This window comes from Xiphophorus couchianus, chromosome 24 (assembly GCF_001444195.1).
Source record: "Xiphophorus couchianus chromosome 24, X_couchianus-1.0, whole genome shotgun sequence".
In the NCBI taxonomy this organism is placed as follows: Eukaryota; Metazoa; Chordata; class Actinopteri; order Cyprinodontiformes; family Poeciliidae; genus Xiphophorus; species Xiphophorus couchianus.
Window position 1 is genome coordinate 9,596,220 of NC_040251.1, and position 17,074 is coordinate 9,613,293.

Sequence of the window (17,074 nt, forward strand, 5' to 3'; positions counted from 1 at the left end):
ACAACGGTGTCTGCGTCTCCACAGTACACTATAAAACTGGGGAAAGGAGAGAGTTGTGACTGATGCGAAAAAAGCTCCAATGATCTCTGTCATCTGTTACATTCAGCCCTGAGGACAAACATGCTGAGTCCCACAAAGCTCCTTTAACTGCACTTTCGACAGCAGCAACACTCACTCTGGCTTCTTCATGCTCACCAGCTTTCAGCTTAAATGCGTTCTTCCTGCAGGAAGGAGTCCCTACTGAACTGTGTGTCTGAGCAGAAATACCCATTTCTTCTCAGTCCAACTGGACACTTTGTGTCATTGTGCAGACATAGGAAACATTTCCTTATACTGCACCTTCCAGGTTTATTCCCACGCCTGATATTTGATCTTTGTTTCTCTTACCACCCTCTTTACTGTAAACAAACTTGAGTTTGCTTTGAATTTGTGTTTATTTTTTACTCCAACTGTAGATATGGGCAAGTACAGGCTGGTAGTTATTTTCATATAGTCATTATCTGAATTATTCAGATCAGAGTTGGGGTGTAGCTAGTTATATTTACCCAGTTACATTTACTTGAATAACCTTTCAGAAAATTTTTCTTTTTGGAGTATTTTTCTATGCTGTAGTTTTTACTTATACTTACGTAAATATTGCTACTCTTGAATAAAATATCTTCAAATAAGATATTTATGTTTTTTATTTGTTGAATAAAGAACAAACCTGTTTTAGAAAAACATATATCATATACAGACACACATACACATAGTTGTTAATGTTTCTTTTGCCCGATTTTGATATTTTGTATTTTTACTATTTATATTATTTTAATTTTGATCTTTAAAATACCAAAATTTACCCATAACTTAATATTTTAGTCTGTCTGATGATGTAATTTTTTAAAAAATGATTTGGAGTAGCCTTTAATACGTTTTTACTCTTACTTGAGTAATTTCTTCGAAAACTGCTTTTTACTTTTACTTGAGTACAATATTTAATCTGATTAAAATTAGCATGTCCATTTGTTTTTTCCCATTTTGAAAAAAATATCTCAGATTTCAATTCGATGTCTGATTTTAATTTTAAAAAATTACATGGCAGGAAATATCTGTAATTTTTTATTTTTTTTATTTCACATATTCATTCTGTGAGTGGACCTAAGTTCAAAGTGAAAATAAATAAAAGCTTGATAAAACTAGATGGTAGTTCTCAGGTGGGTTAACATCACTATGGGAATCTAAAAAGTGCGTTGGTGGAAAAAAAAAAAATCTGCACAAGTGGGTATAGACGGTGGCTGGATCTTCACCAAGGATCCGGTTTATTATTTAGTACAGTTTATTAAGAAAAAATACTGTTTCCAATAATTAGAATAAATCACTACAGGTTTGTGATGATCTACTGTTTTCATCAAAACTATACTTCGATGACAGCAATTCAAAAGCACTAATTGTTTGTTTACGGATCATATTCATCTGGCCTGATGTTTTTTTTCTTTACACCTCAAACTTAAAACATGTTCTTATTAAGCCTTCGTCTTTAAATTGCTTCAACGTCGTCCTGCTTGGGGATTTTTTTATTTTTAACCACCTGTCAATCACGCAGCTGGAACTCTCAGATTTTTTTATAAGACATAGAATTTCTAACAGCTCTTTGTTTTTAGCACTGGTAAGGTTTCACAAGCCTTAACAAACTGAAATCAAGCTGCTGCTTTTAGCTGTAGGTGTATGTTGTCGACACTTCTTTGAATGTTATGAAACCAGACTTCAATCACAGGCTGTCTGCTGTACATAGAAATTCATCGTTAGAGAACAGACAGGTTGGATTTTTTTTAAAGCCTCCCTCCTTTGATTGTGACAAAGGTATTATAATTAGACTCCCTATCGAGATGAGAATATAACAAATTTGTAACCACGTAACGTGAAGAGAGCTTTAAGAAATTAAAAACTGTTGTGGTGAATTTCAAATTTGACCAGAGAGGATCCACCAAAGGGTTTACAGGAATTTAGGATTCACAGAGAGCTCAGAAATCTCATGTGAGCAGCTCTATGGTGTCTTGGATTTGCTAAAGTTCTGTGAAAAAGTATTTTATCTTACGGATTTCTTCTGTTTTTACTTTTTCTGTCTGTCAACATGAAGTAGGCCAAAAGATCTAAAAAAGCAACATGACAAAGAAAACCCATTAGCCAACAATGGAGAACAAATCAAAAAATCCTTCACAGTGTCCAAATTAAAATAACTCCAAGAGCATAACAACAAGTCATCATAAAATAAATCAAAAAAATAAAAGCTTTGCTGGTTTCACTGCCTTATTTAAGGCCAATTGTCATCAGACAACAACCATAAAGAGACATGGCAGAAATGTTGTCCAGGTTAGAGCTCCATAGCCCCATCTTACATTAACCAGAAGCTATAATATAATATAATATAATATAATATAATATAATATATTTTCATAATATAAAGCACATTGAACTACCTTGTTGCTGAAATATGCTATACAAATAAACTTGTTTGGTTGATAATATGATATAGAATCAGAATTACTTTTATCGTCATTGTGTGTTATAATATATAATATGTACATTTTAAAGATAACATATTAACTGCTATAGCCAGTACATTGTCTTAGCAGCAGTAGGTAAAAGAAGATAATGTCAGATTTCTTTTTTTAGTTTTTGTGATGTAATAAAATGCTGGTATTTTTATGCAAGGTTATACAGAGAAATCCCGTATAGACCCGTACCTACTAGAGAGTTTTCCAAACCACACATCTGTAATGAAAGGAAATGTAGCCGTTTCACAATTGTTCAGTTCCTAATGACACTCTGAAAAAGCTTGACACATTTCACATCAGATTTTCTAGGATACAGTCTGAATTCCTTGTTAAGTGCATATGAGAGCTCATATTCGTCCAATTAAATTCGTCTGAAAAGCCTGATCGGGAGGAGACAGGCACAAATGTCAGAGATGAGGAAAAAGGAATAACACAGCTTAATTGCTGCATTGTCCGTCTTCTGAATGCAGCAGCTGAAAGTAAAGACGGTTTCAGATGGTGCCCTTACTGCATAAAGAGATGTTAGAAATAAAGAAATCTTTTGAGAAAAAACCCATTTGTTTTCATCTGAAAAATTTAAAATAAAGACATCAACCCATAAAGACAAAATGCTCCTGCAAATATGTTGGAAAGGTGCCATGATTAGCATAAAAGGAAACCCCTTTGTCTTTATTCATTCAGGAGAAATGCTGCAAAATTAGTTTTCAATTGCAGTTGTGTTTTTAACTATCTGATGTCAATATTCAGTCTGATTTTAGGTCTGTGCTGCTTGCTTCCAACTCCTGGGGGGAAATATGTGTCTAAGCCGCTAAAGGCTTTACTATGTTTCCAAGCTAGCTAGTTCCAAGCTGCTGCTATGACCTGGCTCAAAGGCCGAAACAAAAAAGGGAGACACAGCATGTATGTAAGAAATTCTGAAATATAAATTTTTTCAACACAAAATGAGGTTAAAATCAAATCTTTTACTATAAATTGTGATTTTTTGCTTTTTGTGCAAATATTGAACAGGACAATACATCAAACTGCACCTTAATGAAACTTTAGAGGGAGTGGATGTTTTTCTCCAAAATGTCTTTGTTTAATTGCTAATTAAAGAAAGACATGGGTTTTCATAACCAATGTCTTTGTTTAATCAGCTATACACTTTTAGTAGTTGAGAAGGAAATATCATAATTAATGTCAAAGAGACACAGCACGATTCTGCACACCAGGAGAATTGAATCTTAGTCAATTTACCCCTTTTCCAATTCATCCCACTAATTTGTATGACTCTCTTGCTATTTTGCTACAGTAGCGCTGGATAAGGCTGAAAATCATATCACGATATATCGTTTCATATCAGTCAATGATCAATAAATGATTACTTTTTTGTTTTAAATATCTAATATACTGCCAAATTAGTGGTGCAACTTTTTTTGTTTTATCCACAGTTTTCACTCCATACTGTTTTTTGTTTAACAGTAAAGAGGAATGGTGGCAAAACGTGAAATGACTGCTGCACATGTTACTCAACAAGTTGTTACTAGGTAACCAACGAGTGAGTGAGATGCTAGGTAACTAAAGAGGCAGTGAGTTAGTTGATTCCACCAAAGTTGCTTAGCTGAAGCCTTTCCACTGCCTAGATCCTCCAGAATGCCATGCGGTTCAGGATCGGAGTTCAGTTAAATGATTGAATATTCTATCAGACATGGTATCTATTGATATTGATCATGTGTCTATATATTGTTATTGATTTATTATTCAATCTCTTTTCATTTATCTTTCATTAACAAGTGTAGTTAACAATTGTAACTAGCAACTATTTTAGCAAACTATGGAAGGTAAATATTGATGACATTGCTCAAATCTCAGTTTTAACTTAGTTTAATTTAACATTACATTCTTATTTTTCATATTATGCCGTGTTTCCATTTGTTTTGGTTCTGATCGCTGTTTTTGTCCAGTCAGCTTGTTCTACATTCTGGAGATTTGGACCCCTACCAACATAGCTCTTTGGGTGCTTTAATAGTTTTTAGTCTGCTTAGCACTGACCAGAGTTTATTTCCTAGGATTGTCTGCTTTGTTTGGACAGGTGTGAAAGCTCATCTAAACTCTGATGCGGCCCAACAACCCTCAGCTCAGTTGCAAGTGAAGTATGATGGGGTTTGCTTGCAGTGGGAAAACAGAGGAACTATTGTGGGAATACTGTAGAAGTGATCGGGACACTTTTAAGTCCCTGCAATGCCTTGCTCTGTGTCTGTGTAACCACAAAATGTCTGAATTTCTTCCTTTTTGCTTTTTTTGTATTGCTTTGTTAAGTTAGCTGAATAGCTTGTTCTGCTCATACTGGGCGGCCTCATGTGTTAGCGCCGCAAACAAGCTGCAACTGCAGAAAACTGTCCTGATGGTTTGATCTGCTTACAGAAGTGTAGCGTAAACATGAACAACACCAAATAAATTTTTGATTGTAGATAATATTTAAAGGGGTAGTATCATGTAAAGTTTACTTTTTGGACCTTTCCGTCATGTTATACTTTTATTCCCTGATCAAAAATATACCTGGAACATTGCCTTGATTCTTTCATTCATGTTTGAGAAATTCATTAATCTCCCATTTCAACCAGTCAAGTGTGTAAAAAGGTTGGTGGAACCGAGAAGCAGCTCCTCCTTGGATCTGCAGTTTCCAAGCTTCTGAGCTTCCGCCTCACAGAGTATCCCTCCCCAAAACTCCCTCACTCAGCTCCTTCAAACTAGCAACAATTCATAAAGAGTTGGTGGAACTGAGCATCTGCTGGGCTCTTTAGAGGAGCTACTTCTCAGTCCAGTGCTGATAAAAACTTTAAATGTTAATAGAAGAGTCTTTTTGTGATGACTTCCTGAAGGCGGAGTTTCAGAAAGAGCAAGAGTTTTTAAAGAGACAGTGGCACAATTTCAAGGTGTTAAATTACGAAGTAAATTTTTTTTTAAGTCATATTTGATATCTATATAGCATTTTTATAACAACTGAAGATGACATAGTTAATTGATTGAGCTATAAAATGACACTTTGATAAATACATAATACTGCTCCTTTAATGAATTTATACATATGTAATATCCAGGACAGGTCATGTGTTTTAACTTTAAAAATATAAATAAGTATCATGACGATTTTACTATATCCTTCTAAATAAACTTGTAGACTCATACCAGAAGTTACAACCCTCTCAGATTATTCATTTTTTGAAAATAAATGACGTGCTGTGTGACACTGACATCAAACATTGTCACCTTAAATGTCTTCAAACACATTTATGGATTTTTTTTTAGCTTACTGTCTGAATGTTAGACATACAATCCAGGGTAACCCCACTACTAACTTTAATACGGATGTTCTGTTGTCTTAGAACAAAAAAGACTGTGAAACTGAGTTAAACTACCGTACAGCAAACATCAGAGGTCAAAAGTGTGCAAATGAAAGACATGCTCTAAAACCACCTTGCTGACAGTAAATAAAAGGCCGATTTTGTTCTTTCTTCCGAGGTGTCATGGCTGGTTTTCCAAGGAATGAGAGCACACTTACTGTTCCAGAACTGACCCAGGTTTACATACAACACCCTTTACAACTCTTCGTCCACCTAAAGAGAAGCCTTAAATTGATCAAATCCCCTTTTGTTGCAATTACATGATTAAACAGTGAAAGCTTTGCTGCAGTTCTAGCTTTGGAAATCTTCTTTAATTTTCCTCCATTGTGTTTCACCTAACTGTATGATGACAAGATACAGTAGTGTTTGGGAAAAACCACTGGACAGTCAGACATCTTGACCGACCTGCTTCTCCTTTAACCTTATTCTAACTTTTTTTTAACCTTTGAAAATGCAAAACTTTTGTTTATCAATCCGTAATTCCATTTTTTTAGTGATACTTAAGAGTTTGTCACTGGTTGGTTTACTTCAGTGACATTTTTAAGCATTTTGAACCCTTAAGGACACTGTTTTGCTATTTAAAAAAATATCTCAAGATGTTTTCAGTTGTTTTCTGATATACTTTGTGACACTTCCTAATAAATATATGATAATCAAAAATTACTTTTTGAACATTCTCAATAAATTCTGCCTGGAGCTGGAGAGATTACAGCTGCTGCTGTTATGATTCATACTGCTGAAGAGGAGTGACATGTCTGCCAATAATGAATCTGAAAATGATGTAGGATATGAGAATGAATGAACAGGACTTTGAAAACAACAGCAGGAAGTTGAAGGATCATTGTATTCTTGACTTCAGCGTCACTTTTAAGTAGAGTTTCATAGCAACTTCCTGCATTTCCAACAGTAATCTAATGTGAGGTATTAGTAAAGATAGAAGTGGTATGAGGGTACACTTGTATCTTTATTGTATCTATGCTTTTTTATTTACCATGATTACAGTACATGATAAAATATGCAAATGTAAAAGATGGCTACAACACCCACTGTTGCAGGCAGGAACAGCTTTGGAAAAAATTAAGAGACCCCTTAAAATTATCAATTTCTCTGACTTTACTTTGTATAGGTATATGTTTGAGTAAAATAAACATTGTTCTTTTATTCTATGAACTACTGACAACGTGTCTCTGAAATTCCAAGCAAAAACTTAGTATTTATTTGCAGAAAACGAGAAAGACCTCAAATAATGCAAAAAAAAACAAACAACAACAAAAAAACAAAAAACAAGTTCATATTCATTTAGAAACAACAATACTAATGTTTTAACTCAGGAAGAGTTCAGAAATCAACATTTGGTGGAATAACCAAATGTTATTCCTCAATGAGGTTCAGTGCAGTGGTCTCTTAATTTTTTCCAGAGCTGTATATATTCCAAACTGTGGCTCAAAAGTTCTTGTGAGCTCTGAAAACACTGCCAATGTTTTTGTGCAGCCGTTTTCAGAAAATCCAATATCCATGTATGGCATGTTCTCTTGTCTTACCATTTTGAAGAGCGGCTAGGAGGACAGGCCTTTGTGCAGTAAGTGATGGATATACCGACACTGATCAAATCTTACAATTATCAGGGACGAATCTAATGGAGAAAAAAATTAAAGAAGACATTTTGTAATGTGAAATGTTAATCTCAGAATAAAAATGTTAAAGTAAAAAGAAAATCAATGTGGAATGTTTCTGAAAAAAAAGATCACTGTATTTTACTGCTTTTTACAAATCTTGATCAGTGGTCCCAAAAAATGTGCAGGGAACTGTACATGCAAATTATGGTCAAACTGTTGTTTGTTGTTTGTTGTTAGAGAAGCAGCTCTGTTTGCTAATGAGTGTGATGAAAGCCACAGGTTCTTTCCACCAACTTTATATATATATATATATATATATATAAACAACTAAAAAGGAACATGTTGAGTAAATTCCTAACGCAGCCAGGTATGCGAATGGCAGGCGTGTGATTGTAGGAGAAGCTCATCAAGACTCAAAGAATGACAGACTCCGCCATCTGCACACGGATGTCACGCATGAGTGGCCGGTAAAAAGTTGTAAATGATGAGAAACTTTTTTCTTTTTTTTTCCACAGTTTGGGGCGTAAAGGCGCGGAGAGGCAGCTGTGGCACGGATACAGCGTGGGTGTGGGTTGCAGTGGAGCGAGGCCTTTCATGGAGAGATAAGGTGAGGCAGCGGTGGGCACCGCTGCAACGGCTGCTACGCTGCGCGTACGCTTTGTGTACACACAGGGTGTTAGGAGCTGTCAAACAGGTAAGGCTCAAGCTTGATCTGAGCCATGATTGATCGCACAAGTTCAGGTGGAGTTCACGGGAGGTCTCGGGTATCATTGGTGAAATGAGTGACAGACACAAAATAGGGTGATGGAATATTATCAGGAAGCCATTTGTAATGCGGGGCGAGCCTGGATCTCTGAGGGGTGTTGTCTCTCTGAAATGAAGTCATCCATCACCTCAGCTTCATATTTGATTAGGTCATGAGAGGCTTTTAAAAGAGAAAGCGAGCCTTTGTGGGGCAACAACCACATAAGGAGGATGTGGTGTGAAAGAATGCTTTAGGAAAATATTGTTTTAGGTGTAAAGAGTGAAGAAAACAGTTTTAGAATAACATGGTAAGGAGTAAACTGAAACAACTTTCACTTTCCTTTTCCGTCCCTTTTAGTAAAGGAGTTAAAATCTTATAGCTATGATAATCCTTTGTCTTATTTTCCTGTATGTCTGACTTTTGATTGGCTTTGCTTTTCAAGTTTTGGTAGATTCCTAAAATTTTTATACATATAAGAGTAAAACCTCTGCTTGACTAGTTGTAGTTTTTCATATGGGTGACATGGCTCAGTGTCCAGGGTGGCATCATGTCAGGGGTGGCACACTTGAAACAACAAAAACGTTATCCATCTTTTTATTCCTGAACATGTTTTTGATGGACAACGCTTGCCTCTTTAGACTGTAAGCACTAAAGCACTAAGGAAAAGGGCCTTTTATTGTTATAACAGACTTCTTTTTCTCAAAATCTTAAATATTTAGCCTATAAGATAACTGCGATTTCATACAGCGTTTTGTCTTTCACAATAAAATTTTGTCTTTTATCCTAATACAAAGAAATGGTCTGGAGAAACTTGGACAAAGTTATTTTTAATGATTTGTTAAAGTTTTATTTATGAAAATGGGTAATCCTAGTGTTCTAGTTTCATTCTTGGAAACCAGAATGTTCTCTCTTGTTGTAAGTTTTATTGTTTCACCACACATAAGTGCTTAAATATAAATATAAGTAATAACTTGAGGACTGTTCGCAATGTCAAGGTAAGTGAGGGTAACCATCATTGTTGTGAGTGTAGAGGCCTTTAGAAGGTTAAAACATTTTTTTTATTAAAAATCATTTTAAAGTTCAGTTTTTGATTCCTGCTCATCAAAATATACTGAAATGAAGAGCTGTAACATACCACTATAATGACTGTGGAGGAGTTTCATCTTTGGAATTAAACTGCTGAAACAAATGAGCTTTCTGGTGATATTCTGAAGTATTTAGATGAACTGATGAATATGCATTTTTTCCTTCCACTCAACTTTCCATCCATAATTGCAACACTGTGTGCGTAGACTTTCCTTAGCAATTACATCTTTTAGATTATTGTATGTTCTTATAGTTATTTTTTTTCCACCTAACTTAAAAGAAATGATTTGAAATATATAATTGTGTGTGTAATGCATTTGACGGAGTTGCATTTTTGAGTTGTAATGGATATAAATGAGCTTTTCAGTGATATTTTGATATTTTAATTTATTGAAATCTACCTGAATGTTCTTACGACCGGCGTGTGATTCGAGCAACTTCATTCATTTTTCTTTTTCTTTTTTTTATGTGAGATATTTCAAACTTCTTCCAGCGAGCAGAGCGGAAGCTGTGAGGCAGAAAAGCCAGAGAAAAGCAGAGAGTGACAGAAAGCAGCCGCGGCACACACAGCCCCGGCTCCCGTGTCTTTTCTCTGGCCTCTGTTCCTTTAATAAACTCATGGTTATCTAGTGTAACAAATGTCTCGCTGCCATCATCAAGTCCAGGCGAGGAGGGAGGAGTTTTTAATGTTCAGTTTGTTCTATGGATCGATGTCTGCTGGCATCGCCTCTCCCCCTCCGCCTGCACCGTGCGTAATCCACCGTACCATTACCAGAACGCCTTTTCTTCATTTTTACGCGCACATTTTTATCCACGGACGGAAGAAAACCACAACAGCCGCTCTGCCGGGACTCTCTGACTGACTGACTGACACACATCGATCAACGTACGAGGCACTGATGGACAAAAGCGGATGGTGAAAAGAGTCGACTCGCAGCCCGGAGGAAGAGGAAGAAGAGGAAGGTGAACAGAGAGAGCCCGCGGTTGAAACATCTGCTCCTCGCTTTTGAAAACGAGCCCTTCTTTGGATTCTTTTCTTTCTTTTTTTTGTTAAAAAACGCACCGAGCAACTCGGGGAGGGAGAAATAGAGACTTAGCACACACTCCGCACTCTCTGCTCCGTGTGCGTGCGGTTGAGTGTGTGTGCGCGCGCGCGCGTGTATGCATGGACTATCGTACAGACCGCATTCAGATTTCACCTGGACACAGTGAAGTGAGCTGCGACTCCAGAAAGAGAAAGAAAAGCAAAAATGCCACGGAGGAAGCAGCAGGCTCCCAAACGGGCTGCGGGTAAGCGACAAAAAGAGAACCTTCTTAACACGAGTGGGATTTTCTTTTTCTTTTCTGTGTGGAAACCGGTTTTAAACACAATTCAAACTTTAATCCAGTGGGACCCCCCCAACCCTCCTCCGCCTCCCCTCCGCCTCCTTCCTCCTGTGTGTCCCAAGGAGCCCCCAGCTAAGCAGGAATTTTGTAGTTTATTCAGGACAGAGTTATATAACTGTAAATAATCTGAACGCAGACTCCGAACAGCTGTATTTTCTTCAGGGACCTCCGGATGGGACCCATCAGGGTTCACTTTGGGCTCAGGTCCAATGTGATAGCAGCAAGGTGGGGGGTACATGTAGCATAAAACTAATTATTCAAACAGTTATGGGGGGGGGGTGGGGGTGTAATATGATGATAAATAAAGTCATGAGTTTGGTAAACAATAAATAAAATACATAACTTGATCTAATTGTTTTTCATAAACCTAAAGCTGCTAAAGTAAATAATACTGATTTGTACTTTAGGAATGATATATATACATATAATATTTATTCATTGTTATTCTGATTAGGAGGATTAGACTTAAGCAGAAACATAAAAAGCTGATACAGAACTAAGTGGTAGTTTTTTGCAGAATGTTAAACATTTATGTTATGCTCTGTCTTCTTGAGCAGCAGTGGAAGTATAATAATATGCTATTAGCCGGGTAAGTTGGGCTATCTGCTGTTTAAATCAGCGAGTAACGTTTAGTTTTTACTTTCACAATTGTAGATATTTACAAAATTAGAATATTTGTTTTTTTGTAAGTGAATGAAAAGTGTAGTTCCTTTCTTTTAGCCAGCTGACTGGCAGTGTGCAGCAGCAGGCGGGGGAGGGAAAGGTTAAGGTTACTCTAAAGTCGGGGAAATAATCTGGTCACTTTGTTTCTTTCTCTTTAGCAGATCGTAGGAACGTATTCAGGGAAAATTTAAGTGATTTGAAAAGTCAATACCTGAATACCCGGCCCATGTCGAAAAAAAGAGTTAAAGGCATAATTGTTGTTTATTTCTTCCTTTATCATGCTAAAAGCAGCTGCAGGGCATTTATTCACTCACTGTTTAGAGACTTTTTCTCACAGCTGAATAAAAAACAGCAAAATTTCTGAGGGTGTTTCGATTTGACCCGCATGAAGAAGAGAGGGGCTGAAAGATGTGCTGCTGCCGCTGTATCCGTAGCAGATGAACTCTGTATGAACTCTTCATAATCTTATGGACAAATGGAAAATGGGTTGCACTCCCTCACACACACATACTTACACACTTACTTACGTGAGGTCTATCCAGGAGAAAAAGAGTAAAGCACACCTCTACAACACACTGATTTGTTTTGTTTTTTTTGTACAGAAGGCCACATCATTTGCTTGTGGAATTCATCATCTTCATCTTCTGATGCTTTTTTTATGATCTCATGTTTACAGCAATAGAAAAAAAAATGTAGAAAAATTCTGACCACAGTCACAAAACTCAACGTAACGCCGCCTCTTTCATTTCCTGCACTCCATTTTTCCTGAAACTTCCCTTAAAACAAACAGCTTCAGCAGTGATGGAGCTGCTGGATTAAACCCAGATTGATCAAGGGCATTCTGGCGTTCTGAGGATGCAATTACTTGGTTGTGGTGCGTCGAGGAGTTATCAGTCTTTATTACGGCTGCGGATGTAGCAACCAGATGGCGATTGTTCTCTGCCAAATAATAGCATCTCTTTGCAGCCGCTTAAGATACTGAGACCCTTATCTGCCTGACACACTCTCAGTTTACACACACGGTCGCTCACATCGCCATACATTCGCACAGTAACTATTTTTTTTCTCCCCCCCCCCACCTCACACCCCGAGGCTTCGGAAAAGCCGCCTTTTCTGCAAAACAATGCCCCCAGCTTTTATTCGGAGAACTTTTGAGAAGATGCCTAAGTGATCCCTTTACACGCTCTCAGCTGCCTCGCCTGTACTCTGGTAAATGTGTCAGCCCTACAGAGAAATAAGCCTTCCAGAAGAGTTTCTTCATTGTTGAGGTAATTGTCTCCTCTTTGACAGGCACATTCATCAGTGGCTTAATGGTCAATCAAAAGTTGGCAGGCAGAGTGTTTTCATTCTTTCCTATCCACTACATTAGGAATACTTAATCAAAATGTCTCCCGGTAATGGCTGTGAAGAGTTCATGACTGACTGATCCGTTGTCTGTGCCGATAGAAAATTAACAGCTCGGCACCGGAGAGATGTGGGCCCGCAGATAAACAAATTGTGCATTAATATTTCATCTTCAAGACCTGGGATGTGCTATCAAGTGGTGGAATATTCCTGGGCTGTGTTGTCATTTTTCTCGCTTTTTTTTTTTGCCCCCCTCCCCTTTCCACTCCCCCCCCACTACTACTCCCCCCTCTCCCCCCCTCCCTCTCTCCTGTATTCTTGAAGGCTCTTTGCAGCTGTAACTCATTTCACTTGATGACTTTACTGGGGTTACAGAGAGTGACGACAAATTGATTACCTGGCAGAGCAAGAACGGAGCGAGGAGAGGCGCGGGCTGACAGTCATGTTATAATAATATGTTTAATGATGTGTGGAGGGGGAACAAGGAGAGAGCAGTATTGGAATAAGAGCATGGAAGATGCAAAGGAATAGGTTTCATTTTTTTTTCCTTTTTTTTTTGTCTTTGGTGGCGCTCTTAAAGATGCAGCATCTCTCTCTTGGTGAAAATTGTTTTTTTTTTTTTTTTCCTCCAAAACGAACCCCATTGCCAGTTTAGACATTTATCCTCCGGATTCAGCATCCTGTTTGCTTGTCCTTTTTTAAGGATTGTAATATCACGACCCTCGTCCTCCCCCCACCCTTTCCACAAATACCTAGTAATATTTGTGAATGCTTGCACAAGTAAAGGCCAGTTATTCACAGATTTACTTCCTTTGCAAACATGGTCTGTATGGTAATTTAGAATGCCAATTACTCACCGGTGCAGAATAGGCTGCACTAAAGCTTTGCTTTATTACTGGGCAGGCATCACAAAGCCAGAGGCTAACAGGCCGCCGTGTCCAAGATGGAATTTGTGTATCAGGTTTATATACGGTGTAAACACGAAGCCCTATAAGTGCTCGGGATGCATTTTTGAGTGAAGGGGGCCATATGTTATTCTGTGGCCGTGGGAGTACTCCCCTAACAGTTTCTTTTTTTTTTTTTCTTTTTTTTTTTTACAATAGCTCCGTGCTTCAAGCCGTTAGCCCAATTTGCTGTTAACAAGATAAATTGGAGAACAGACAAAGGCATTAAGTGTTGCAGTGCCAGCGAGTGACTGACAGCAGCTTGTGGGAATTGGCTAGCAGAAACTCCTCCTAAGTGGTTTGTTCAGGAAAAACATCCTACGATCAAGGCAGATGTTGTTTATCCAGTTTAAGTAGAAAAAGGGAAGTAGGCTCGGGATGAGAAAATCTGCGGGGAAAGCAGCAGAAAATGTAAGGCCTGGAAATATCAGATTAGGACTCGTTCAGTTGTCTCTCTTTTTCTTTAGATCAGAGGTCAACTAAATTTCAAAGAAGTTTGAGAAAAAATAAGCAGATAAAAAGTAACCTGCGTGTTTAGAAAACTTATTACTTTTGTTATTTTATTTTTTGTTTCTTTCTTTCATGTAAATATTCTCAACAGCTCCTGAGTTTGAAAGGACCTTATGTTGACTCTAAATCCACGTCTGCTGTGTCCGGATTGTGCTGGGTCTGTCGGGTTCTGAGATCGTTTGTTTTCTGTTCTCACAGCTTAGATTGAAGTGGGTATGATTTCACAAACAATTTGTGTTGAATTACAGTGGAAAGTGAAATACTTTGGCCACTTTTGAATGAAAATCTTTCAGTAATCTCACAATTCAACTCTTGTAAGAGACTTTTAAGTATATTTTTAAGTATTTGCTCGAATGAAGCCTGGGCCAGCATGGGATCCTCGTGCTATGATAAACATTCATACTGCTGCAAAAATAAGCAAACATTGATTCTTTCAGTTAAATCTACAATATTTATTTTAATTTTGATTGTGATATAAAGATTTACAAAAAAATATAGAACTCTTGCTAAATTCAATTGTTGCTTATTGCACAGTATTTACTTTATTGTATTTATTTATTTATTTATTTTAGCATATTTGTTCTTTATAGAGTAATACTGGGATTATAATATGTTGAAATTAGCAGGTTATTAGTCTATTTGCTGAGATAGCTAGCCTGCAGTCTGCTGCTTAACAGTTATGCCAATGGTAGTTTTCCACCTGTAGTATTATAACATCATAACATTATTAGAAACTAATAATGGTGGTATTTTACTTTCCATGTCAGCGAAATTCAAGTTTGTTGTAAACATAGGGCATGTCTGATAGTCTTCTTTCACTCAGCTGATTGGAAGTGAGCAGCAACAAGCAGGGGAGGGGGAGATGTATTCATCTATTTTCCTCTGGTCACATTTGCACATTGTCTTGCTATATTACTGCCAGTGCCGTTAAGGTGATAGAAATTATGCTCCTTTTTAAAAGTAATTACTGTAAATGTGAGAAATGAATAAATTTTGCAGCCACTTTTATTCCATGTCACATTCCAACATTTGGACACACATAATTTTGATCACTTTGTTTTTTTTGCATTTGTTTTATATTAGGATTTATCAAAATTCTCAGTGGGCAAATTGCAATCACTGCTTGGAAGCAATATTCGGTTGAATATTATATTTCAACCCTCATGCATTTCTGCTATGCAGATCAATAATATATTTGACCACTTGTATGGACTCCTATTGCCCTTAATGGACAACCTGGTGTATATTTTTACTGTTTGAGGTCTTAAAGCTCACAGAGTGGAGAGGAGGTTTTGAAATGGCACAGATAGAACAGAGCCAGAGAAATGTAGGTTAATCAGAACTGGTGTGATCATTTTAGAAATAGTATTGCAATTAGATGTTTTTCTGATATTGTGTGGGTCGTTTATCACAAAATTTAAAATTAAGAAGTTGTTTTTGCTTTTTTATATTTGAGTTGAAATAAAATTTCTGATTTTAAGGCAGAATTAATTTCTGGCGTAGGTAAAGAGGATTGTTTTGTTCTTATTTATCAGATGTTTCTACTGTAATAATCATTGCAAGATTCGTGAAAACATAACAAATGACTCATTTATTTCTTTTTGATGTTTGAAAATCCTCTTAATTTAGGAAGGAATCCATAAAAACAGGGAGGCAAGCCTCCTGTTTGGCCTTGAAAATCATGCTACAGTTGAAGCAGTTTTAAGATGCATTTTTTATCAGCTCTGAAAAACCTGTTTAACACCAGATCACATACCTTTGGGTTCGTTAGTGTACTTCTTTCATAGCCTTAAGAGAACTTTAGATAAAGTTACAGGGGAGCGTTATCATTAGCAGTCATTAAAAGTGTGTGTTTTCTCTGAGCAGCATCTCTCTGAATTCATGTCAACAAGGCGGATGTTTTGTTTTGATCAAATCCAGCCTTGAAATTTTTTAGTAGCTTGTGAGCAAAAGCAAACTTTCACTTTGTTGCAAAGCTTGCAATTCTCCAACTTTCAAGCGCTCCCATAGAGACGCTCCTTAATAACTTTCTCCTCATCAGCTAGTTTTGTGTCTGCAGCAGGGAAAAAAATGTAGCATGGAGTCAGGTGGCGTGAGGATGATCTCGGCGCGTTTTATCATACATGTAGGTGACAAGTTTAGATAGCGAGTGTTTTGTGGAAGCCTTTTGTTTGCGCGCGAGGCCAACGAGGCAGTGCGCTGTCTAGGTGATAAGAAGCGAGACTCCCGTTGCCCTCGAGCGCAGTGATCTCGCTCTCCTGTGTGGAAAAAAAACCCAGCCTGTTATGATGGGTCTCAAGGCAAGTTTCCTGCGCCATGTTGCACCTCTCTACAGCAACCGCTCATTCACCTCTCCTTCCCTCTGAGACCTGTACTAGTTTCCAGGCAAATGACACAATTTGATATGCCGTCGGAGGTGATTCATGTGGATAATGTTTCCGTGTGATCATTGCTGCAGAAAAGCCACTATTTCTTGTTATGTTTTTCTTTTTTTTTCCTCTCTTTTACTCATTAAGCCTGACAATAACTGGAATATTGGGAGAGTTTATTGCGGGGAGGCTGAAACTCATTATTTCTGCCAGACATTCCAAGTACAAAAGAAATTATGTTATGGTATTTTGTCGAGGTCCCTACAGATATAATGATTTACAGAGGAATATGGGGAGGAGACTTTATAGCTTAGATTGTTCATTTATGTGGATTTAGAGGATAAGAGTGCAAGGCAAGCTTGCAGTTAATACAGTAGCACAGTGGGCCTGCTATTGATTTCCACAGAGCAGGTATGGTTTGTCGTGGTTTATGGTAAAACTCACTGCAGCTCATATGCTTTGTGTTATTCCAATGATATTCATTTCCCACT

At 37.4% G+C, this 17,074-nt stretch overlaps 1 protein-coding gene across 1 annotated transcript in view; it reads left to right on the forward strand.

Annotated features, from left to right (window-relative positions):
• The first annotated feature begins 9,919 nt into the window (after window positions 1-9,919).
• tshz2 (teashirt zinc finger homeobox 2) overlaps window positions 9,920-17,074 on the forward strand; it is a 55,011-nt gene continuing 47,856 nt past the window's right edge. The window contains exon 1 of the mRNA XM_028011513.1: window positions 9,920-10,657. Coding sequence (XP_027867314.1) covers window positions 10,618-10,657 — 40 coding nt within the window. The 5' untranslated portion in view covers window positions 9,920-10,617. The remainder of the gene's footprint in view (window positions 10,658-17,074) is intronic.